This window comes from Phragmites australis, chromosome 15, assembly GCF_958298935.1.
Source record: "Phragmites australis chromosome 15, lpPhrAust1.1, whole genome shotgun sequence".
Classification (NCBI taxonomy): Eukaryota; Viridiplantae; Streptophyta; class Magnoliopsida; order Poales; family Poaceae; genus Phragmites; species Phragmites australis.
Window position 1 is genome coordinate 10,862,218 of NC_084935.1, and position 21,913 is coordinate 10,884,130.

At 41.3% G+C, this 21,913-nt stretch overlaps 2 protein-coding genes across 2 annotated transcripts; one reads left to right on the top strand and one right to left on the bottom strand.

Annotated features, from left to right (window-relative positions):
- Window positions 1-836: 836 nt before the first annotated feature.
- On the bottom strand, window positions 837-4,774 carry LOC133892783 (uncharacterized). Its single transcript, XM_062333732.1, has 8 exons — window positions 4,248-4,774; window positions 3,500-3,639; window positions 3,197-3,296; window positions 3,002-3,100; window positions 2,550-2,897; window positions 2,090-2,182; window positions 1,803-2,009; window positions 837-1,235 (listed from the first exon to the last, which is right to left on the bottom strand). Exons 1-8 carry the CDS (start codon window positions 4,650-4,652, stop codon window positions 972-974), a joined length of 1,656 nt encoding a protein of 551 aa, XP_062189716.1. The 5' UTR covers window positions 4,653-4,774; the 3' UTR covers window positions 837-971.
- Window positions 4,775-16,031: 11,257 nt separating this feature from the next.
- Window positions 16,032-21,428, top strand: LOC133892803 (probable (S)-ureidoglycine aminohydrolase). Its single transcript, XM_062333756.1, has 13 exons — window positions 16,032-16,211; window positions 16,355-16,468; window positions 17,179-17,266; window positions 17,344-17,420; window positions 17,795-17,834; window positions 18,065-18,131; window positions 19,016-19,101; window positions 19,424-19,505; window positions 19,826-19,882; window positions 20,212-20,250; window positions 20,505-20,575; window positions 20,976-21,029; window positions 21,110-21,428. The coding sequence occupies exons 1-13, from the start codon at window positions 16,151-16,153 to the stop codon at window positions 21,180-21,182; spliced, it is 909 nt and encodes a 302-aa protein (XP_062189740.1). The 5' UTR covers window positions 16,032-16,150; the 3' UTR covers window positions 21,183-21,428.
- The last annotated feature ends 485 nt before the right edge of the window (window positions 21,429-21,913 follow it).

Genomic DNA, 21,913 nt, shown 5'->3' on the forward strand with positions numbered 1-21,913 from the left:
TACATGTCATTCAAGAAAGATCGATGGGTTCTTCATGGGACATGTTATCAATTCAAACGACGAGTTCCATGAACTGATCGTGTCGTTCATGCATGAGAGACCTTCGGATGACACTATATCTTCTAGTAGAGAGTATGTGATAAGGAGGAAGTCTACCAAGAGGCTTAACAGCATATATTTCGCCAAATGATATAATATCAATGAATAACATTAATTATCATATATTAATGAAGGGCATAAATTACTTGTATTAATAAAGGTATCTTTATTATTATTTACATTAAATATGTGTCTCATTATATACATGTATTGAGAAAGAGTGAGAGACAAAGAGGGAGGACAGAGAGGAGAGGGAGGACATATTGAGATGGAGAGAGGGAGGAGAGAGAGGCAACATACTGCTAGATGAAATCTTAAGCTGGCAATTATGCTTTAGGAATCACTGTCAGCCGAAACCACCAGCTGACAATGATACTTAGGGTATTACTACCGGCTGAAACTTTCAGCAGACAGTGATAACCCCTTCACTGCCGATCCTTCAAACCAGCAATAATAGTCAGAAACTATCACTGTTCGTTACATACTGCCACCTCTAAAACCAACACTGAAGGAAATTTTGAAACCGACAATAATAGAGGTTTCCTGGACGATACACCAAATGCCATAATACCCAATGATCTCTCTCGCAAGACCATGTTGAGCAACAACTAGATATTAGTGTATTAGCTTTGCAACATATATAATGGAACAGTATCAGCGCAGCCGAACTTGTTTGTATCCCGCACAAAAATAGGAGCTACGCTTATTTACATATTTATTTTGCGATGGACGTGAAAGCATCAGAAACCCATGTGGTTGAATTTAACACCATCCACATCAAAGGATGGCACACGCTACAGGTGTTGATTTGCTCAGATTTACTGGTTTTTCAAAGGTTCAAGATAAAACTACCAGTACCATAAACATGAAGTCTAAAGTCCAGGGATTGATTCAAGGTTGTACTTCTCCAATGTCGTCAGGCTGTTCTCTGGCCCTGGCTGGGTTCTTGATTGCTCCAGTGCGTTCAGCGTCTGAAGGTATGAGTAGGAGGCATTGCGATTGGGAGGCGGACTCAGGTTGCTGATCTTGCTTGCCAGGAAGCGCCGGATGAGGCCTCGGAGGAATGGAGCCATAGTGTCTGGCTCATACTCCAGAAAGTACATGATTCCTCCCATGCACAGGCAGAAAAGAGCCACCTGCAATTTTGCCAAGTTAATGTTTTTGAAACATCAAGTATTCTTGTATACTGGATTAGTTGATCAAGGATGCAAAGAGAAGCAACACGAGCAAATGAAATCTTTACAAAGAGGAAGTTTAGATCTATATTCTATCCTTCAAAGTAAGTACCAGCATCAAAAGTTCCAACACCTAACTTTGCAGAGTGTCAACAGCATGACCAGAAACAATTACCATAGTCCACAGTTGTTTCCTAAAAACCAGTCAGCTCATACTTCTCACTCTGGACTATGACAGAAGAATTCAGAAATGAAGATCCAATTGGTTTGTTAAAAACAAGCCACAGCATATTGTGCTACTTCCTCACTTTCAAATGTGCTACTTCCTCAACATTATGTAATATAGGATCTTACCAGCCATCATGGCAAACAGCATATTGTGCTGCACCATAAAATTTTGGTTTCTTGTGGAAAGGAAATACTATCCACATTACCTCTTAGATTACTCTGAACGAAAGTAAATACGGAGTAACTAGAAAACATAGTGCAAGGAAGCGAAAGGGGAAAATGGGCAGTAAAGAAAATTACCTCAGCATTTTTAATATTTGGGAGGAGGTGGCGGTTGATCAATATATGCCACAGAGAATCTCCAGCACGTGGAAGTACATAGAGGGCTAGCTCAGCTCTTCTAACTTTCTTTTCCAAAAGAATCGAAAGACCCGACACTAAACCAGCAAACCAGTACACAAGTTTACGGTCTTTGATTGCAACTTTACGGTGCAAACAAATGGCAGCCTACCAATGATGCAGGAATGCTATTAAAATTATGAAATAGTTATGCGTGAAGGGATGCACTGCTGTTATGGATAAATTACCTGGAACAGGGTGACAAAAGCAGACAAAAAGGTGGTAGAGCGAACTGCACCCACAAGAGCACGCCAACAAGTTGCAGCTGGCGATTCCAAGAACTAGTGTTTGATCAAGAAATTTTATGTGTTAGATCACTGGAATAGAAGATGGATATACATGAGCATCCAGCAAGTAAGACTACAGGACAAAAGTTAGGACTTACGTAAGCATACAGCAAAATATAACTAAATAGAATTATGTAAACATATTTGCATTTAGCAAAACTGAAGCATGTTATGCAAGCACAGTACAAGGGTGGTGGCACAATATAATCTGACTTTATGTTGTGAAGTTAGATTCCTGTTTGAGGCATCAACTTATATTGGAGAGAAAAATATCTTCCTCAAATAAAAACAAGAACATATCAGGCTTCAGTGTAGCTACTGAATCTTCAAAAATAGAGGAATAAAGTGGCCAGCGAGTTACCTTTTGAAGACGTAGAACAACAAAGGGGACAAATGACAATGAGAAATACAGAGGGAATGTCTTCTTGAATGTTGATGAAACGACATTAACATTATGAGCCAAGCACGATGTTCTGTCAGGATGAATCACGGAACATGGAATAATGGATGGATTGTTTGTTAAATTTATCAAATTCGAATTCTTCTTGTTTGCTAAATAGGCTGAGAGGCCAATGAGATCCAAAGGACCACCTCTGCAGCATTCTCTGACAGCCTTGTAAACAGGTTCCGCCACTGGTCCTGTCTTAAGGATGAAGTCTTGGTACGACTTAGGTATGCTTTCAGGCCTCATAACAAAGGCATACATAACCTGGAAAAATAACCCAGGTGATTACACACAAGTATTTCCCTCCATAACGGAAACATCTTCATACTAAAGCAAGTTAAGAGTGTTAGGCAACTTCATTTTGTTACCTGGGCAGATGCCAGAGAAAAAAGTAAGGCATCTCCATGTCTCCAATGGCTTCCCCAGAAGTGAAATTTATTTTTAGACTTTGCAGAGTTATATGCACACTGCAATTACCAAGTAGTATTGCATCAATATTTCCTGTAAACTGGATCTTCTATCCAATTTTGCCACATAAACATAGAAACTATTCAGTAGTTGACCTGAGAGAGCCTTGCTAGAAGATATAGAGATAGAGTGCGCCTCCTACTTGAATCATCTAGTGCTAGTATCGCCAAGCCTGCCACCGAACCTGCTAATATTCTGCTCCATCATGTCCTTCAGTTGAGTCACGAATATGATTTGAGGGAAAAACTTGTAAAAGAATTTAGCCTAATATGGACCTACTAGCGACCACTCAAGGTCCAAGCACCAGTTAGATGTATACTCATAATGAAAATGCATTTCACTAGTTAATGATCTATATAGAAATGTAAGCAAAGGAGTATCAACATCCAGTTACTTACGCATTGTATGGTGTCTCTTTTTTCCGGAATCTCCTCAGGAAACATCGAAGTGCATGGTATGATCCGGTAAATCCTCCAAACAGTAGCCCTACCCGGCAAGCTTCCTCCCTTACTATAAGATCTTTCTCCGAAACAAGTTGCTGCATATTAGAATACTTGAATGAGTATATTTAATTGAAAATATGAATCAGTGCGGAAGGCAGAACAGTAGTGGTGGAACATTATTTGTTCGGAACGGAAGCGTGAGCAGCAGCGAGACAAGAGACAGACCAAATCAATGCATAGCAGGAAACATTCTGTAACCACATCAGTTAAAACAACCCAATTGAGCTCTGGCATATACTTAATATATGCTCCACAAACACCGCAACAGCTGGCTCAAATATTTTAACTTTGGTCAGTCCATTATCACTGATAATTCAATCTAATAAGCATTTAGAAAGCGATAGCTGTAACAGCTGAAGCAGCAGCGTGTAAACATGAATCTGGACTTTTGCTGAATTCCGACATTGCACTTCTTGCAGTGCACAATTCCATCAGCTAAGCAACATCGCTAATTCTGCTGTGCTCCAACGAACCAGGCAAACCAAAGACATCAACTTCGCAGACTCTAATCCCATGCTCCGAACTGAATTCTCGCAACCGATCGATCCCACCAAATCTAACCGAGCGGCAATTCAACAAAAAGAAAAGGAACAAATTCGACCCTTGCAAGTTGACGGGTAAGGTTCGGAGCGAGGAGGGGTACCTTGAGGTCGAGGAGCGAGGCATAGGACTTGCGGCGCGCGAGCTTGAAGGCGCGGAGGAGGATGCCGATGCCGACGCGGACGCCGTAGGAGAGTAGGAAGCTCTGGCACAGGTTCCCCGCCGCGTGCGCCGCGCACGACTCCCCCTCGTGCCCGCACCCCCACTCCCCATCCCCACCCTCCTCCCCCTCCTTCCCCTCGCCACCCTGGTGCCGGTGCAGCTCATCGATGGCCTCGCGCAGCCGCTCCTCCGCCTCCCGCAGCCGCCGCGCCGCCGCCTCCGACACCTGCGGCTGCTGCTGATGCGCCGCCGCCGGCGCGGGAGGAGGAATAGGCGCGGGGCGCAGCCCGAGGGTGGGCTCCGCGCCGGCGGAGAGGTCGAACGACGGCGTCGAGAGGAAGGGCATCGCCGGCGACTGGCCCCTTGGGCCTGAGCCTGGGCTTGGGCTCGGGTGGGTTCCCTTCGCTTCGGGGCCGCTCGCTCGCCTCTCTCCCCGTCGCGTGTCCGGCTCGCTTGGATTGACGGCTAATAAAGGGTAGCGCCGTGGTGGTGGTGCGTCGTGTCGTGCGTGTTACGGACGGGTACCGGCACGGCACGGGAATTGAATTGGGTTGCACGTACCGGGGCTGGAAAAGCGGCGGAGAATTTAAACATGGTCAAGATCACGAGATGACGTACTATCCTCTCGGATAATGAAGTCCATTGTAGTCAAAATATTTTAGGCGTAGATAGATTAAAACAAATTGAAGCGAGGATACCGCTAGGTGATTAAAACACGGAGCACTAATCTGGTACAAACATGTCATGTACGAAACAGTCATCCACTCGGCTTTAAAGAATAGCCATCCGCGCTAGCGGTATATGGTCTTGAGTTCACATTGTGTCCTTGATACGCAGCGTTCTTGGTCGTCTCATCAACTCTCATATCACTTTCCTACTATATTCTTCTTTCACCGGCCTAATCACTAGGACGTATGATCGCCCTCTATCGCACGCTGGTGGTTTTGAGCCATGTCGCCACTTTACACCCTTTTCTTTCTTCACTGCTGCACAATGGACTCAGCTAAATTGACTAACACACTGATCAAACACTTGATGAATTTACGATACTTTAGCACCGACCCTACGTAGGAGGTTCTCTCTACGTCCTAGCATTTGTATTGATTCCTATGTGAAAATCAAAGGGCCTATTTAGATCAGTTAGAATTTATAGAAGGTGTTTTTAAAAGCTCTAGTTGATTCAAACAGTTTATTTTTTTCTAGTTTATAATAATTTAACCACTCAGATTTTTATAATCTCATAAGCTACTTCAGCTAATGCATGTTAAAAAGACCCTTTTGCCTTTCACCTTCCTTATCCATACGCCTTTACATATCAACAATAAATATAAAGGTACTATAGACTATTAACACATAAAATCAACAATAAGTCAGCTTATAATCCAGGGATCTAAACAGTCCCTAGTTTTTTACTAGCTACCTTTTAACAATCTATAAGCTTTAAGCCAACTTTCTATAAGCTCTAGCTAATCCAAACATGATCAAATTTGTATTGAATGTCAATTAAAAGTATTAGATCCATAAAAAGTCCACCTCAATAGGTCGGGATCCGGTTTCTCACAATGGCAGAGCTCAAATCCTAGTTGTACATACTCATTGTTGCAGCTGAAAATTCAAATTCTTTTCGGAGTCTAGCATCATAACAAGTGCATTAACTACAAATTCAATTGAGCCGAGCTTAACCAAGTATCATCCATTGGTGTGTTTTCGGGAGGATGACATCTCCTTGTGAAAAGATGATCTATCAGCTGTTATCGTGAGAAACGAGATAATTAGATATTTGAGTTAATCCATATATTAGCTTAGTACTTAAGATTGATTGCAGCTTGCATTATGAAAGTAAAATTCTACCAATGGCCCATCTGTCATGCATACATTAGAAATGATTTAGAATAAAAATATGTCGAATAAGGATGAATGTAGTAGTTTAGATTTTACCTTAAGGGCCTACTCCTAGCAGCTATAGGAAAGGCTTAGCCCCAATTGTTTTCACCCCCAGTAAACTAGTCGACCAAGCAACTGTCCTATATTCAATTCCAACAGAGCTCACTGTATCAGGTAGCTACCCTTGGAACTTGCTATGTTGGTTAGCCAACTTGAGCCACTTCCATGCGGGGCCAGGTCAATGAGCCAACGGATGTTCGCTTTCCAACAATAAGGCTTATTTAATGTGAGGGCCAATCAAAAGCTAGGATTAAAATGGAGAGTTTTAACTAACATTTGAGCTTTTCCGTTTGGATAGGCTTTGTTTTAGTTTTTTTTTAAATTAGAAACTATTTAAACAGCTGTTTTTTTTTTAGTTTTTGGTGGCTTTTAGTTGGCTCAGGAAGCGACTGTGGCTGAAATATATGGAAAGCGATGTAAGTGATGATGAATCAGATTAAGATTCTTCCTCTCAACAAAAACTTCTTGATTTGATCAATGAACAACAAATAACCATAAAGAAACAATCTAAAAGACTTAAGAAATTCAATACATTTAATAACATTCATACTACCTTTGTTTCTAATTATAAATAATTGTTGAGTAAATTCGAATTGCTAAACAAGGAGCATGAAAAGCTTAAGATAAAATTTGAGTGCATTGAATCTCAACCTAAGATCCCTTTGATGCAATCTACCTCTCTATTTAGTTTCAATTCTAAGGTAGATGATTGCACTTCTTGTGATGATTTAATTAATTTATCTAGCTCACCCTTTTGCAATTAGATATATGTTGAGAATATTCTTATAGAACTATTTAATAAACTCATTGCATAAGAAAATGATGAGCTCAAGTAAGAAGTAGAGAAGTTCAAGAAGGACTTGGCAAGATCAAAAGGCAAAGAATATATCCAACTTTCTCAAGATAACCATGCTATCATGGTAAACAAGTTTGCGAAGGGGTCCACCGTGGCATGCTTAAAGTGTCATCAAGAAGGCCACAAGTCCTTACAATGTAAACAAGTAAAGAAGGAGACCAAAGAGAAGAAGAAGGCAACAAACATTTCCAACAAGACCTTTAACATCTACACCATGCTCAACTACAAGATCAAGGCCAAGAGCAACCACTACAAGCTCAAAAAGAAAAACGATGGTAAGGTTGTTGCACACAAGGTTAGGAGAAAGGAGCGGGAGTGAAACCAACCCATTTGAGTGCCTAAGGAAGTTATCACCAATATTAAAGGGCCTCAATCGGACTTGAAGCTCACAGATCGGCTCGGGGACTTAAAGACTTAGCTCACAAGATGAAGTGAAGGGTCAAGCAAAAAAGCCAAGTGTATAAGATAGGGCGCATTGATGAAGATCATGATCATCATATATCCAAATACCCATCCAAAGGTAATGAGGTAATGGTAGCTAGATTTTGGTTCATACTTTTTGAACCATTGTCTTGCCTACGATTGCATAAGATGGGAAAGGAAAAACCAAGAGAGGTAACAAAACTCGAGTTTACAACTTAACTATGAAAGATGTAGAGGAAGCAAGCGATGTGGCGGCAAGTATCCTTTCTATTACCTCCCACTACGGAATAGTACTTTTTGATTCTAGTGCATCACATTATTTTATATTAGAGAAATTTGTTGATAAGCATGCCATGTATCATAAATTACTTTCAGTAGAAATTGAAGTTGAAACCCCAGTAAGAAAGTGTAGTGAAAATGGTCATTTTAGGGTCTGTATATGATTTTGATGATTAATGACAATATAGTCAATGGGACTAACATGTTTAACTCGAGCTCCACCCTAGACTAGATATCATTCATGGAGCTTTCCAAGTTTAACTCAGTGAATGTTGTCCAAACTACCCTAGAAGCACTCCACTAGTCTTCTAGAGCATCTTGGTACCCTTTGTGTTTGAAGGCATCACCGGAGCCTTCGCCGACAGCCTCACGAAGGCACTGCCGACCAGACCCAGCGGTCTACCGCCGTTATAGCTGGTCTGACTGTCGGGATGGAAACTTAGCCAATTAGTTCCATTTCAGACTCCGTAGTTAGGAGTCAGACCTCCGTTTGGCCGGTCTAACCACCAGATCCACTCAGAGTCGTTTTCCTATCTGTCCACCCGTGGTCTGACCGCCACCCTACCCCCGGTCTGACCGCCAGCCACCTAGATCACAGTACCCTTAGGCTGTCTTATCCGATGTTTAAACCTCAGCCCAATCATCTGAGTGTTCTTTTACAAATATTTTCGTAACCACGCATCATATGAATTATTTTGTAGCATTTCGTCATACTTATTGCAATGCATTCTACTCTTTTAGTGATCATCAAGCCAGAGACTAGCGAGGTTTCGCGAGAACGTTTTGTGGGTTGATCCCATTTTGAAGTAGAGCAGCAAGGCAAGCATCTAAGCATATTTCACCTCATAATTTGGATCATATAGAGTCTAAATGATAAGTTACTGCTTATGTAAGATATGCATGTTAGAGTTCTAATGTCAGGTTATATGAGAAGAACCTATGTTGATGCATTACCTACTTTGAACTAATGATGATCTGTATCCTTGTAACCTAGGTTAACAATGTTGTTATCTAATTTAAAAGTTTTCTCTAATATGCTTAGCAATGCATAGGTCCTCAGTAGAAGTCGAGCAGTGGTTCAACCATTGTTCGCGAGCTTAGTGCTTATTTATTGTTCACAAAGATAATGATGATATTGGAAAATATGAGTTGTAAGGATGAGACGAGATGTGGGTTGTAAGACCCCGAACTCGGGATCTCCTATGCCTTTGGTATCACTTCCTTAATCAAGTAGCTGATACGCACAATATAACAGTTGTAATATCGTAGTCAAACTTCGTACATAAATTTTAAGATTCAGAGTATAAAAGGTTTACAGACCATATAATATAACAAAAACATGGCCGAACGGCCAACAAAACACAGTGGAAAAGCAAGGACACATAGCCACAAGCAGCTAGAGTGTGAACGCGACTTTTAAAACTATTGTTCATCCTCGCCTTCACCTCCTGCGAAGTTATCATCGGCTTCCTCATCTGAATGACAATAAGAGTGAGTATGGAAGGTACTCAGCAAGCCATATACTACTTCAAGGTGTTGATAGATGTATAAAGGGGGCAATTCAAGGATAAGACTTTACGGTTTAGTTCTAAGCATACGACAATTTATGTAGCTATCCAATTATATCATCTACGATTGACTTCAAAATAGTTTAAATAGTTCAAAACCAGGTAACAATCTATATCTGGGGGTCTTCGGTCCCGAGAGAGGCTACACCTTGCTCTATAGTCCCTATCATCACATTTGGTATACCTCTAGTACCACACAGCTCCTGACGGATTGAGCTAGTAACCACATCACACGGACATCTAGTCCACACACTCACTCATCAAGACACACGCACACGGAGTCTAGTCAACATGATTGCTGCTTTCGCATGTCCATGACCGTGGACATGACTATTCGAATAGGTTTACACTCTATAAAGGTTGTATACTGTACTCACGTGATATGCTCAGCCTCCAACCATTGCAAACAGAGGAGCGAATCATACCGAAACACTTTAATCACCTTTTCTGTCGGGCTTTTCTATAAGATTTACCCCCAAGTACTAGTGGTCTTGTACTAAACGTCAGGTTCCCTTTTTAAGAATTTGTCGGTCTTTGCACATTCAAAAGGAGGGCCACATAGTCACCTGACTGCTCGCTACTCCCAGCCTCCTAGTACGATGCCTAACTTAGTTCAGTGAAGAAAAGTTAAGTCCTGCCTATTTATGACGCATGGTTGCACAGGGTGGCTAGGCCTGATGGCGCAATGACTCGGTCCTTAAGTGGATGGAGCAGATGGACCATGCCAGGCTACATAGTATTGGGTTGTACAATACTTAGCCCTGCTCGAGTCGAGCTATCTAATTTGCAGGCTGCGAAGTTGGGCCGGGCCACTGGGGTGAGGCCTTTGGTGGCTGGGTTGACCTGGTAGGCTCGCTACTACCGGGCTGAGCCATGGCCTACTTGGCCAGGCCATGTGGCGTGCGGACGAAGAAGGGAGGCAACAGGGAAAGGTCAGGCTGGCGGCGAGTGATTCGACGGAGTTGCACTAATAAGCTCACTGGAGACGTGCTATCGTAGGAGTTCCACGACGGGAAGCTCACACCGGTGACCTAGGAGCTACGGGGAACTCAGCTAATGGCTCATTGACGACGGTCGGCAACGGGAGCGACACCAGATGGCGACCGAAGAAGACAGCGTTGGTGCGAGAAAATTGGGCAGCATCTCCCCTGCACTACGAGGTGCCAACTTGCAAGGAAAAAGGGCCTAGCACCCCTAGGCTTCATGGCACGATGTCCGAACCACATACACAGAGGCACATGCACACCGGTGGCGAGCATTTGCACGGCGGTGGAAACAAAAGCATGGCTACACGTGGCCACGCGCGAGAAGAAGGCATGGGGATAGCTACACGCTAACTAGGAGGGTTTGTGAGGGGTCTAGGATGCTCACTGAGAGCAAGAACGTTGACGGGTAGGGTGGCAGCCGGCGATTCGTGGAAGAGATGACTGCGGTGCGGCTCAGTCGAAGGCTCAGACGACCTCCCGTCGGGCTTCTGGTTGACGGAGAGTGGCATTGGGATGTCGTCATCCTCCTGGAGCTCCTTGGCAACATGTGGGTGGTGGACCGGTGATGGCGAGCTGCGGTAGCGAATGGCAATGGTGCAGCGGTGGGGTGGATTGGAAGAAAGAGGAGAGAGAGAGGACTGGTGGCTTTATTTATAGAGGGAGAGGGTGCAGTGAGGAGGTGCGACGCTTGCGTCATGCGGTCATCGGCAAGACGAGCAACGGTGAGGTGGTGAGGTGGCACCCACCTTTATTTCCGCGGCATGGCTGGGCTACGCTGGCCACACGCACAAGCAGCAGAAGTCGTGGGAGTCAGGCTCTCGGACTGCGGGAGAGAGAGAGAGAGAGGAGAGAGGGGGAAAGGAGCAGGAGAGCGTAGAGCGATGACGAGAGAGGCAAGTGGCTCATGTCAGCCGTCGCGATGGCGCGGGATAGCGAGGCGCGGTGACGCAGTGGAGGACGAAGGCAGCGGCGGGGGACCACGGGATAGGCGACACATGGTCGATGCAGCGCACGCGAGCGGGCTGACGTGCGTGGGAGCTGGGCTGGTAGCGCGATTGCAGCCCATGCACGAAAGAAGGAAGGGAGAAGGGAGTCGGGCTGGCTAGGCCGTGCAAATGAGGAATGAGAGGGGAAATAGGCCTAGGGAGAGAGAGAAAAAGGGAAAAGGGAAAAGAAAAAGGGAAATTGGTTTTGGGATGGATTCAAAAGAGATTATTTGAATTTGGATTTGAGTTTGGTCTTGGCATAAATTCAAATGGGGATATTTGAATTATGATTTGGATTTGGATCTTGAGATTTTGAGAATGATTTGAATCAAAATATTTGAATTCAAATTGGAATTGAGCTGACTAGAATCTAAGAATAGATCTCAAAATTGAGAGACATTCAATTTCAAATCTCCTCACAAAGAACCATAAAAACCATAAACCAATGAATACGAATCAATTTAATGTAGGGATTATTTTGGAAATAATTCTAGTGCATTTTGGAATACCTAGTCAACTTAATATATTTGAATATGTATTTTCCCTTGATTTTAGTTGAATTAATTAATCATTAAAAAGTTTTAATTAGAGTGAAATTTGCAATCAATTAACATTTTAAAACTCTGGATGTTACATGGGTGGTGGTGTTAGGGGTAGGTCGAGAGAGGAACCCGGATGCCATAGACCGCTTACATCGTTTAAGCATCGACCATTGTTGCAGTTGGCTCTAGCACTTTCCGTACTAACCACATATCTGATTATAGAAGGATGAGCCGAATACCTCGTGTAGCTATCACCCTTTAGCGTGCACATGTCGGGTGTCGTGGGCATAATAGGCTTATAGGGGTATCTAGTTTGCTCTGAGAGTAGTTCTAGATGACCCTCGCACCTAGAGACGTATGTTCGAATGATTGGAGCTTACTTGTGAAAGGTTGACACGAGTGCCCCCTTGTGTGGGCATGTGTGATCACGCAAGCCGAATGGTTCTCGAGTTGTGTGGGTAAAGATGTACCCCCTATAGGATATAAGAACAATTCGAATTGCCGCGCTCTCCGTCATGAGCATGCTTCTATCTATTTGCAGCAGTTGTACAGTACCAATGTAGAATGATGGTATGGCATGTTGGGAAATGGTTGGTGATGGCTATTGATGAGATAAGATGGTTCTGTTACAGATATGCTTGTGTTATGGATTTCAGAATAGAAGGGTATATGTGGTTAAGTGTAGATGCTCATACTTTTGTGTCAAAATTGATTTTGCATATGAATTTACTTAACCTTGTGGTCGATTCCTTACTAACTCATCTAAATACATAATACTTGGAGTCGGATTATTATATGTACCCATTATGAATTAAGTCTTGCGAGTACCTTCGTACCCACGCTGCTTATTTTCTTTTTAGGTGAAGTTAGGTGCTAGCTACTTATCTCCCACCGAGAGCGGTGTGGTGGTGAGCAGCAGCTATGTTACTCTAATCCCGATTGTTGGTCTTGTGGGCAAATGGCATCACCGGTTTTGTTTCTTTAGTTGTGTTTTCCACTGTGATGTATATATGTTTACGTTAGATGGAATCTTGTCTTTTGTTAAATGTATCAGTTTATAATCTTTTGAATCCTAGTAAATCTTGATGTTGTGATATTCATGTTGTTAAAGGTATGTGTGGGTAATAAATCTTGATGTTGTGACATTCATGTTGTTAAAGGTATGTGTGAGTAATAGTTTTCCTAGGAGTTACCAATGCACACATACAATAACTGCCGGAATTGGATTTGGGCTAATCATTGGTTGTTACGATCTTTGTGATGAGATATGGGTTAGCACACGGCATGTCGGAAGACATGCGTGGGCTAGCTCTCACCTTATCAAATGATAGCACTGGTGATTAATTCAAATACAATTTGGACGGGTCCCCACAGTTGCTATTGTTATACATGCCGGATGGTTTGATATTTGTACTGCTGTAAACGCCGGATCATTCGGTGTTAATAGTCTTTTTGAGCCGTTGGAGCAACGGCTAGTTCGTAAGGTTGAGACTATAAATACATCCCCACTCAACCATTTGAGAGTGCTGGAGTCTAGAGAAGCTCATAGACACTTGAGAAGACATCTAAGGCACCAAAATACTAAAAATGATCATTCAAGGCAATTAGCAGGGAGTGATTAGTGCTATTAGGCCTAGAAAGAGTTGTTGCTAGGTGTTGATGCCTAGAGAGAGGATTAAGGAGTGATCCTATCTTTTACCAAGTGGTACGTCGACACCTTGAAATTTTGGTGACTCGCGGCACTGTGAGCCTTATATAAATGAATGATTATAAGTCGGGAAACCACTCAAGTTTAAAATTCATGAAGATGGAATATTTTGGTTTCGCAATTGGTTATCTGTTCAATATGACCAAGAAATAAGAAAGGAAATATTGAAGGAAGCACACTCTAACCCTTACACTATTTATCCTGGAAGTACGAAAATGTACAAAGATTTAAAGGGGATATTTTGGTGGAATAACATGAAGAGATATTGACATATTCATTTTTGAATGCAATGTATGTCAACACGTAAAAGTTGAGCACCATAAACCCTGTGGTTATTTACAACCTTTAGAAATACCAGTATAGAAATGGAAATAAATTGGTATGGATTTTATCATTGGACTTCCTCATACATCAATTAGACATGACTCCATTTGTGTAATTGTCGATACATTTTGAGATTCACTGGGAGTGTCTAGTGAAAGATCTAGTCATGAAGTCGAATGGTTATTAAAAGAAATAACCTATCTCTTATTTACCTATATGGTGTGGTACGTGCATTAAAAATATCAATTAAGACTGTTCATAGGAAAGTTGTGATCTCATCGTGGTGGGTCACGATATGATATTAGTGATTTGACAATCTTTGTAGAGTTAATTAAAGAAATGATAGAAAATTGATGTTAGTATGAGACAAGCATATTTATGCATCAATGTTACTAGGGATATTATTTGCATGTAATTTTTTTCTTGATTAGTATTTTATACTCATCATTGCCTTCAATGTTAAACACAGAATCTGAAGGTCATTATCAATACACCGACAACTAGGAGGATGTGCGAGAAATTTTAGTGACACTAATAGTACCATGTTTAATGTTTTGTTTACACCAAAATAAGTTTTCTAAGCAGATACTATGTAAATTATGACTTCTCATATAAATAAAGCTTCTACTGGTTATTCTGTAAACCACTAACGCTATGTATAGGTTCTATTTTTGCCTTAACATGATTATGGTTTTTAATCTATAATTATGTGGTGGATATCGTATGGGCTTGTGTTTGGGGTATAATAGTTATAGTATTGATATTGGTAGACAAGGGCCTACGCCCACTGACTAGTCAAGTGTGGATATAGTTGTCGCTTGTCACACTAAGCTCACTGGTTAGTCAAGTGTGGATATAGTTGTCACTTGTCTACCCTGGTTTTGACTTCGGTCATGCCAGTTCGAGATTCACTAACCAATAGGTGCATAAAGGTCTTGTTGGTTTTGACCATGCCATTCACATCTCGGTATGTGAGACATATAGTGTCAAGCATGTCATTCTATGGGTAAAGTAATGCACTTCAATCAAATAGTCTTGAATGAGATTCACTCTTTACTTCAGAGTTATGAAGTGATGTCGCAGTAGTAAAGGGAACCGCCACTAGGTTATGTCCTGTGATGTCCAATCCAGTAGATGAATTTGATTAAAACTTGATGTTTTACAATCACACTCTTGCGAAAATCATGCACAAAGGTTATCCCTTGTATGACATTGAGAATACAGATAACATTGTGAACCATCCTTGACTCGTAACTCTAATGATTGCTATCGCGAAGCTTGATGAGTACCTTCGTGCTAATACATGTAAACCTCCTTGTTATAAAGGGTCAAGAGGTAGATCTGAACAGCGTTTTAACTCGAAATCGGGAGTGAGGGCTTTGTCGAGCCGAAAGTATGAAACCAGAAGGGAGAAGTCCAACAGGAGACATACTACCCGGAGGAGTACTAGGAAGGTCAACTCTGATGAGTTGAAGTTTAGAGTGAGAATGATGGAAACTTATCTCGACCCACGAGTTTGGCTGTGTCTGAATGCTATCTTTTGTACCTAATGACACCTAGTTCTAGAGCTATCTTAAAATATTTCTGTTGACTTCATCTACGTATTTACTATATTGTTTCTACTATATTAATTTCTGTAATTTCTAACTTTGGTAATTTCTGTTTACTGGAATGATTACCGTAGATATTCCATATAGGACCGTGACTAAAAAACAGATTTTTTTTCTTATTAGCTTATCTTTTATCATAGTATTGACTTTGTCGTGTAGCCATTTTTTTAAAGTACCAACATAGATACATACATCACAGTCACATCTTACAAAGACACATATGTGTATTTTATACACACTAGAGACATATTAGAGGACATTACACATGTATGTATCCTACTGGAGACAACCAATCACGGGCGGCTCCACGACAGGACGCACAACCATCGCGCCAGCGGCGCGTTCTCTGTCGTGTAGCCATCCAGATTCGAGTCCAACAGTTTTTATTTTTCAATCAGTTAACAAAAGCAAACGATCTGCCCAAAAAAATCCCGAAAAAGGCGATTCCAAAATGAAATCCGAGTCACCCAGTGGGGCCCACCACCAACCACAGTCCACGGGTGCGCTCATCCGCACGCTCCCCTTCCGCCCGCCTTGTTTCCTTCCCTCTCCGTGCCCCCAGCACCGCGCCTCCGCCTAACCACCCCTCTCAAAAATCGGCGACTTCCTCCGCGCACGATGACCCCTCCGACCCGCCTCCTCTTCCTCTCCATCCTCCTCATGGCGTCGCTACGATGCGGTAACCGCCCCGAAACCCTGACTCTCTCTCCCTCTCCCTCCCCCCCGCCCCCACCTTCCCCTGCGACATTGCAGCATCCACTTTACCAGCTCCCCCCGCTCTCGCCTCACGCGTCTAAGGTTTATCGCTTGATTGGATTGCAGGCGGCGGCAGCGGCGAGGGGTTCTGCTCGGTGGGGCCGTCGAGCGAGTGCTCCGGGGGGCAGCCGCTCTACTGGAAGGTCACCCACCCCACCCTCGCGCCAGCACACCTCCAAGGTGCGTAATCGCGGACCATCTCCGGCCTAGTGGCTGATTTTTGTAATGGCTGGTAGGGCATGTTGCTGCGTTGCGTGGAGCGGCGGTATCACTATCATTAAACGAGGAGTAAAGTTAAAAAATTTCCAGGTGTTATGGTCATAGTTGCAGACTTTGCAGTAAAACTTGGGCTTTATGTTCTGTCGCACACAAAAACTCAACCCAGTTTTTTGTCACTGGAATCCAATCGGTCGTCTAATGATGCCATGCTTTTGTAGGGGTTTTCGGTGGATGACATGACTTTAGTTGAGATATGCTAGTGGCTGCTCGAGAAATATTAGTTCTTATCCTCCACTCTTATGGCTTTTGGGACTCAGAATGCATCATCATTGCACTCTAGCTTTGTGGAATTCCTTGAACTGGATTGATTTAGGTGACTGTGGATTTATTAGTGATATGCGAAGAGCTGAGCTTATCTTGCTCCTGCAAAGCATTCTGAATAAGTGGACATTCTTTCTGATTTATGCTTCTATCTGTACACCTAGAACTAGAATGAAAAGTATGTTTGCTCGACAAATTCTGTGCTGTAATGATTATTTGTTAAGCTAATGCTTGTTGCTTCGATAAAGATGGATTTGTTAAGCTAATGCTTGTTGCTTCGATAAAGATGGATGCTCCTATTATTCAGTCCTGCTAACTTTGCTTACTTTGATTATTTTGTGGATCTCTAGATTTACCTGGCCTCACACGTAGTGTTTACAAGAGGGATCATGCTTTAATAACACCGGAAAGCCACGTATTCAGTCCTTTGCCTGATTGGTACAATATCCTTCCTCTTATACGTTCTATTCATTCTCTAAAGCCATGCTAATGCCATTCATTTGCCCTCTATTCAGGATTGACACATTAGGAGCATATTTAATCAGCCCAGCTATCGGCTCCCACTTCACTATGTACTTGGCAAACATGCAAGGTATGCTATTTGTCCCACTTGCAAAAGCATAGAAATATATGATCTCATATACATTTATATCTTGCTAAACTCATACCACAAAATACTGCACCCAGTAATATAAGCATTTTGTGGTCCAACATGGTCATGTAGCAACATGTCGATATAATCTGATTTATAATTATTCAACAAGTTCACACTGAGCTTCAAATATGGTTATCAACTTCTATGAAGCTAGATTTTGTTCTTTTACCAAACTATTGGAGTAGTTAGCAATAAGTTGAATATTTTGTTCACCCAGGCCAGGGGTGTGCACAACATTTTTGCATCTAGATCTAGAGTTGTTACTTGTTAGTGTAATGACACATTCTTAAATATTGTTTTGTGGAATGCAGATGGATCAAAATCAGCCCTGCCACCGAAAGATGTTGAAAGGTTGATTCCGTATCTCTCACTAGTCAGAATAGCAGCCATGCATACTTGAAGTTATTACCATTTTCAATATTACAAGAAATGGATCACTCTTAGCCCATAAGTGCCGCAATGTAATGCACACTAAGTTTAATAACTCGTTTGTCACCGTCATGCTCTATTTCCGATTGGGTATTATCACCATTCCATTAATTAATGAGATTTCCTCTACCCCTATTGTGAACTATTTCCAGGCTTGTTTTTGTACTGCAAGGGAGCATTTCATTGTCTGTGGGGAGTGGAACTACCCATTCTCTGTTGGTAAGACTAATAAAAAAATTAGTGTTTTCTTTTTTTCCCCTTTGTACTTTTAATCAAAGTGATTCTGTGTTTCCCTATACTCTACCTTTGTACATAACTCTCGAAGCATTTGGAGTTTAAAGAATGGTAATTCCATGACATGCTGGATTCCTAAGGACATCGATTTTGGTTTATTTATGCATAACTTCATGCCGCACTTGTTACTCCCATGAAGATGATATTAGTTGATTTGTCATAAAAATACTTGTCATGCAGCACACTTGTTACTCGCATGCAGCACTTGTTAGTCCCATCAGGGCAGCCTCATTCAGCTTTAGTCCACAATTTTGTTTCCTTGGAGCTTCTGCATCTGAAAAATGTTACTCAAGCTTTCGTGATCAATTATACTTGCTACTACTAAGGAAGAGTATTCGACCATCATCAGCCAATATACCATTATAGTATAATGTGACAACGTGATACAGCATTGGTCCAGTGGGGTCATGTATCTGGATTTATCTACTCCTGTTTTGGTTGTTATTTTGGCATAGTATTTAATTAGTAAAAATGTGTAATAAATCTTAAAAATATCCAGCTACTGAAATCCGAGGTTGATGTTAAACTATCAGTTCTATAAGAGATAAATTTCACAAAATTATACATGATAAACAGGGACGGCATGCAAAATTGTACAATATACAAATTCAACGTAGTTTTCATAATTTGGCATATCTGCGAATGAGTGAAACTAAGCCTATTGAATTTGCATTTCGCCTGCAGTAAACAATATAGTTATTTTCATAATATTGATTTTTTAAAAACCTTGTTCCTTGTTTGCCTACTCTATAGAAGTAGTGCTTGTTCTGTACTAATGTGGCTTTCTAAATCCTTTATGATGAGTGCAGGTTGACTCTTATGCCTATCTTCCTGCAAACATGAAGCATTCTATGATCTCAGATGAATTGACCACTCTTGTAATATTTGAGAGGAGGTACAATGGTTAAGTTGTTATGCTACAATTTTACTAACATAGAAATATAATTGGTTACCACTTTTGTTGACGTAACTGCTGTAATCTTGTTGCAATTCATATGTTGGTGAGGTGTAATCTAATCTTCAAGATTAAGTTTGCTGATAGGAATTGTTCAACTGTAGGTCAATTAATTAACATCTAAGAAATTTTGCTTTTTTCTTTTTTGTTGTGAACATGATTCTCTTAATACATCAGTTTTTTTAATTAATTATTGATTTCTCTGTCTATTTTGTTATCAAAATAATAACACCTAAGATCTTTCTCAATTATACTCCTTTAGGTACAGCACTATTGAGGATTACCATCCTGATCTGATTGTTGGTTCGACGGATAAGCAACCCCTTCTTGAAACCCCTGGAGAGGTATAACATGGCCCTACTTATTTCTGTGGATAATCATTTATCCACAATCTCTGTGCACCTAAATGACCTGGAATGCCTTCCATTTGGGAGCTTTGCTTTTTTAAATATACCATGCATGTTCAAGAGTCATTGGCTATTTAGTATTTATATAGCTTAACTGATTTAAGGCTGCCTTCCCTTACAGTTTACAATCTTGTCTAGTTTTGTATCCTCTTTCCAGCCAGCTTTGTAGATTCATGGATGATCAACACTTCTTTAACTGTTATGATCTCAGGTCCTCAGTGCTGACATGGATTTCTTGTCTCTCATTTCTTATTTAGGTATTTCAACTGAGGAAGCTGCTGCCAACTTCTCTGCCTTATGACTTCAATATTCATGTAAGTTTGGTTACTTTAGGCTCATTATCCATGTCAGTCCACTTAACACTGAGTGCCGATAACACGCTGCAAACCAAGCATCACGTGTAAACTCTTCCTTAGCAACCCTTAATTACTCGCTGAATTTAAATAGTAAACAATACTACTGTGTCTGCGTACCGGAGTGTTTGGTGTTGGATAAGTTGTGCTGTGTGATGCTCTTATGAATTGGGGAACACTGGTAGTGAGGTTGGAAACGTTAGTTGCTTGGGTCTTAATGTTGTTCATTGGCTATTTCTGATTCTCAAATGAAGCATACCTTTTATAATATCCTTCTCTCTCACTTTCAGATAATGGATTTTCAGCCTGGCGAATATCTCAATGTCAAGGTTTGTAGAACTTTTGTGTCTTTGGTTAGGAAAGTTTTGGACAATGCTTGTCTACTGGTCTAGCATGATGAATCATGATACAAACTGAGATCATACTTCAAAGTTTCTGCTTTAGCTTGTTTTGTATATCACGCAGCAGAAAACCTGCAGTGTTCATTATCAGTTTTGTTTGATGCATCCTTAGCGATGCCGTGGCACTATGCAGACATCACATTCTGAAATTTCCTTTTATCCTTTTGCTTTATTTTTGTCAGGAGGTTCATTACAATCAGCATGGACTGCTGCTTTTAGAGGGGCAAGGAATATACCGATTGGGGGACAACTGGTAAAGATGTGATCTTAAAGATTTTTTTAGGTCATTCTTTTTTCGGTTTAAGCTTTACTAGCTCGTGAAACCTTTGAATAGCAGCCTGGGTTCCCTATCGAGACTAAAGTTGCTTCATTAAATTTTGTTATGATATAATAATTTCTAGAAGATGACCCATTTACCTGGATCATATGCATAATTACCTGTATACAAGTTTGGCACTTTACTTCTTTCTATTTCCTTCACATGTTTGAGTGTATGCTTTACTAAAATGTTGCAAAATTATATGCACAAATATATATTTCCCATTCTTTTTCTTTTGAAGTTGTAACTTAAGTGCCACCTGTTCATCGATACATTCTGTAATATTTAATGAACCTCAATATGTTCTGAAGACTGCTCCTAATTGATAATACAGGTACCCGGTGCAAGCAGGCGACACCATTTGGATGGCGCCGTTTGTGCCCCAATGGTTAGTGTATGCCACCTTTGTGTTTATCATCCATGGACTCTTTCTGTAGCTAGCTCATTGCTGTTGCCTTGATGTTCCAGGTATGCTGCCCTTGGTAAAACCAAGACGAGATACTTGCTGTATAAAGATGTCAACAGGAATCCATTGATATGATCAAAGAAAACAAAGCATTCTCGATTGATACCAATGGCTCAAAAATAGAAGACGCCAGCTATGAAGATTTCTCTGGAAGATGTTCACAGGAAAAAATGTTTTGATTGCTGGCTGTGAAATTTCGTAGCAAATAAATGTAAAAATGTCAAATGTGCTTGGGAAATTCATGATGGCCCAATGGTGACATATGAGAGAACAATTTGAATTGTAAAACACCCTTCAGGGCTTCAGGTACCATCTTCTGTACGACACTTGCCTATGCTGTGGCCTTAGAAATCTCTCCTGGCTAATAATCGTAAAATAATGCATGATCCTAAAGAAAGAAACAGGTTCCCGATAAAAATTGAGTGTCTTTTTCTTTTAATTTCACGAAGCATCAGATATATTCGATCTATATAAGAAACAACATCCTGATATGTTTATGTTGCATTTGAACTGTAAACTACGAAGGCCAATTCCATTTTCAAAGAGGAAAATTGAAATCCTATTAACCAATCTGTGACAGAATATCTATGTTTGTCTTTTTGTGAATAGACGTAAATGATTATCTTGTGCTTACCATTTTTTTAAACTCGTGCTAACCTTCCCAAATGAGAGTCATTGCGAATCAAGCCATGCGAAATGCGAAAGGGGATGCGTACTTTTGTATTTACGTCTGTATCAGCCTTCGTTTTCCAGAGAACTTTGTATACGATTATTTCAGATCTTCCCAAAGATCCCTTAGTTGGTCT

Excerpts from the sequence above, each read along its gene's own strand:
- LOC133892803 (XM_062333756.1), top strand. The coding sequence starts at position 16,151 with ATGACCCCTCCGACCCGCCTCCTCTTCCTCTCCATCCTCCTCATGGCG. Across the intron at positions 17,267-17,343 it reads TTCAGTCCTTTGCCTGATTG|GATTGACACATTAGGAGCAT; the intron begins GTACAATATCCT and ends CCCTCTATTCAG. Across the intron at positions 19,506-19,825 it reads TTCTTGAAACCCCTGGAGAG|GTATTTCAACTGAGGAAGCT; the intron begins GTATAACATGGC and ends TTTCTTATTTAG.
- LOC133892783 (XM_062333732.1), bottom strand. The coding sequence starts at position 4,652 with ATGCCCTTCCTCTCGACGCCGTCGTTCGACCTCTCCGCCGGCGCGGAG. Across the intron at positions 3,297-3,499 it reads AAAGAGACACCATACAATGC|AATATTAGCAGGTTCGGTGG; the intron begins GTAAGTAACTGG and ends ATGATGGAGCAG. Across the intron at positions 1,236-1,802 it reads CAAATATTAAAAATGCTGAG|GTGGCTCTTTTCTGCCTGTG; the intron begins GTAATTTTCTTT and ends GCAAAATTGCAG.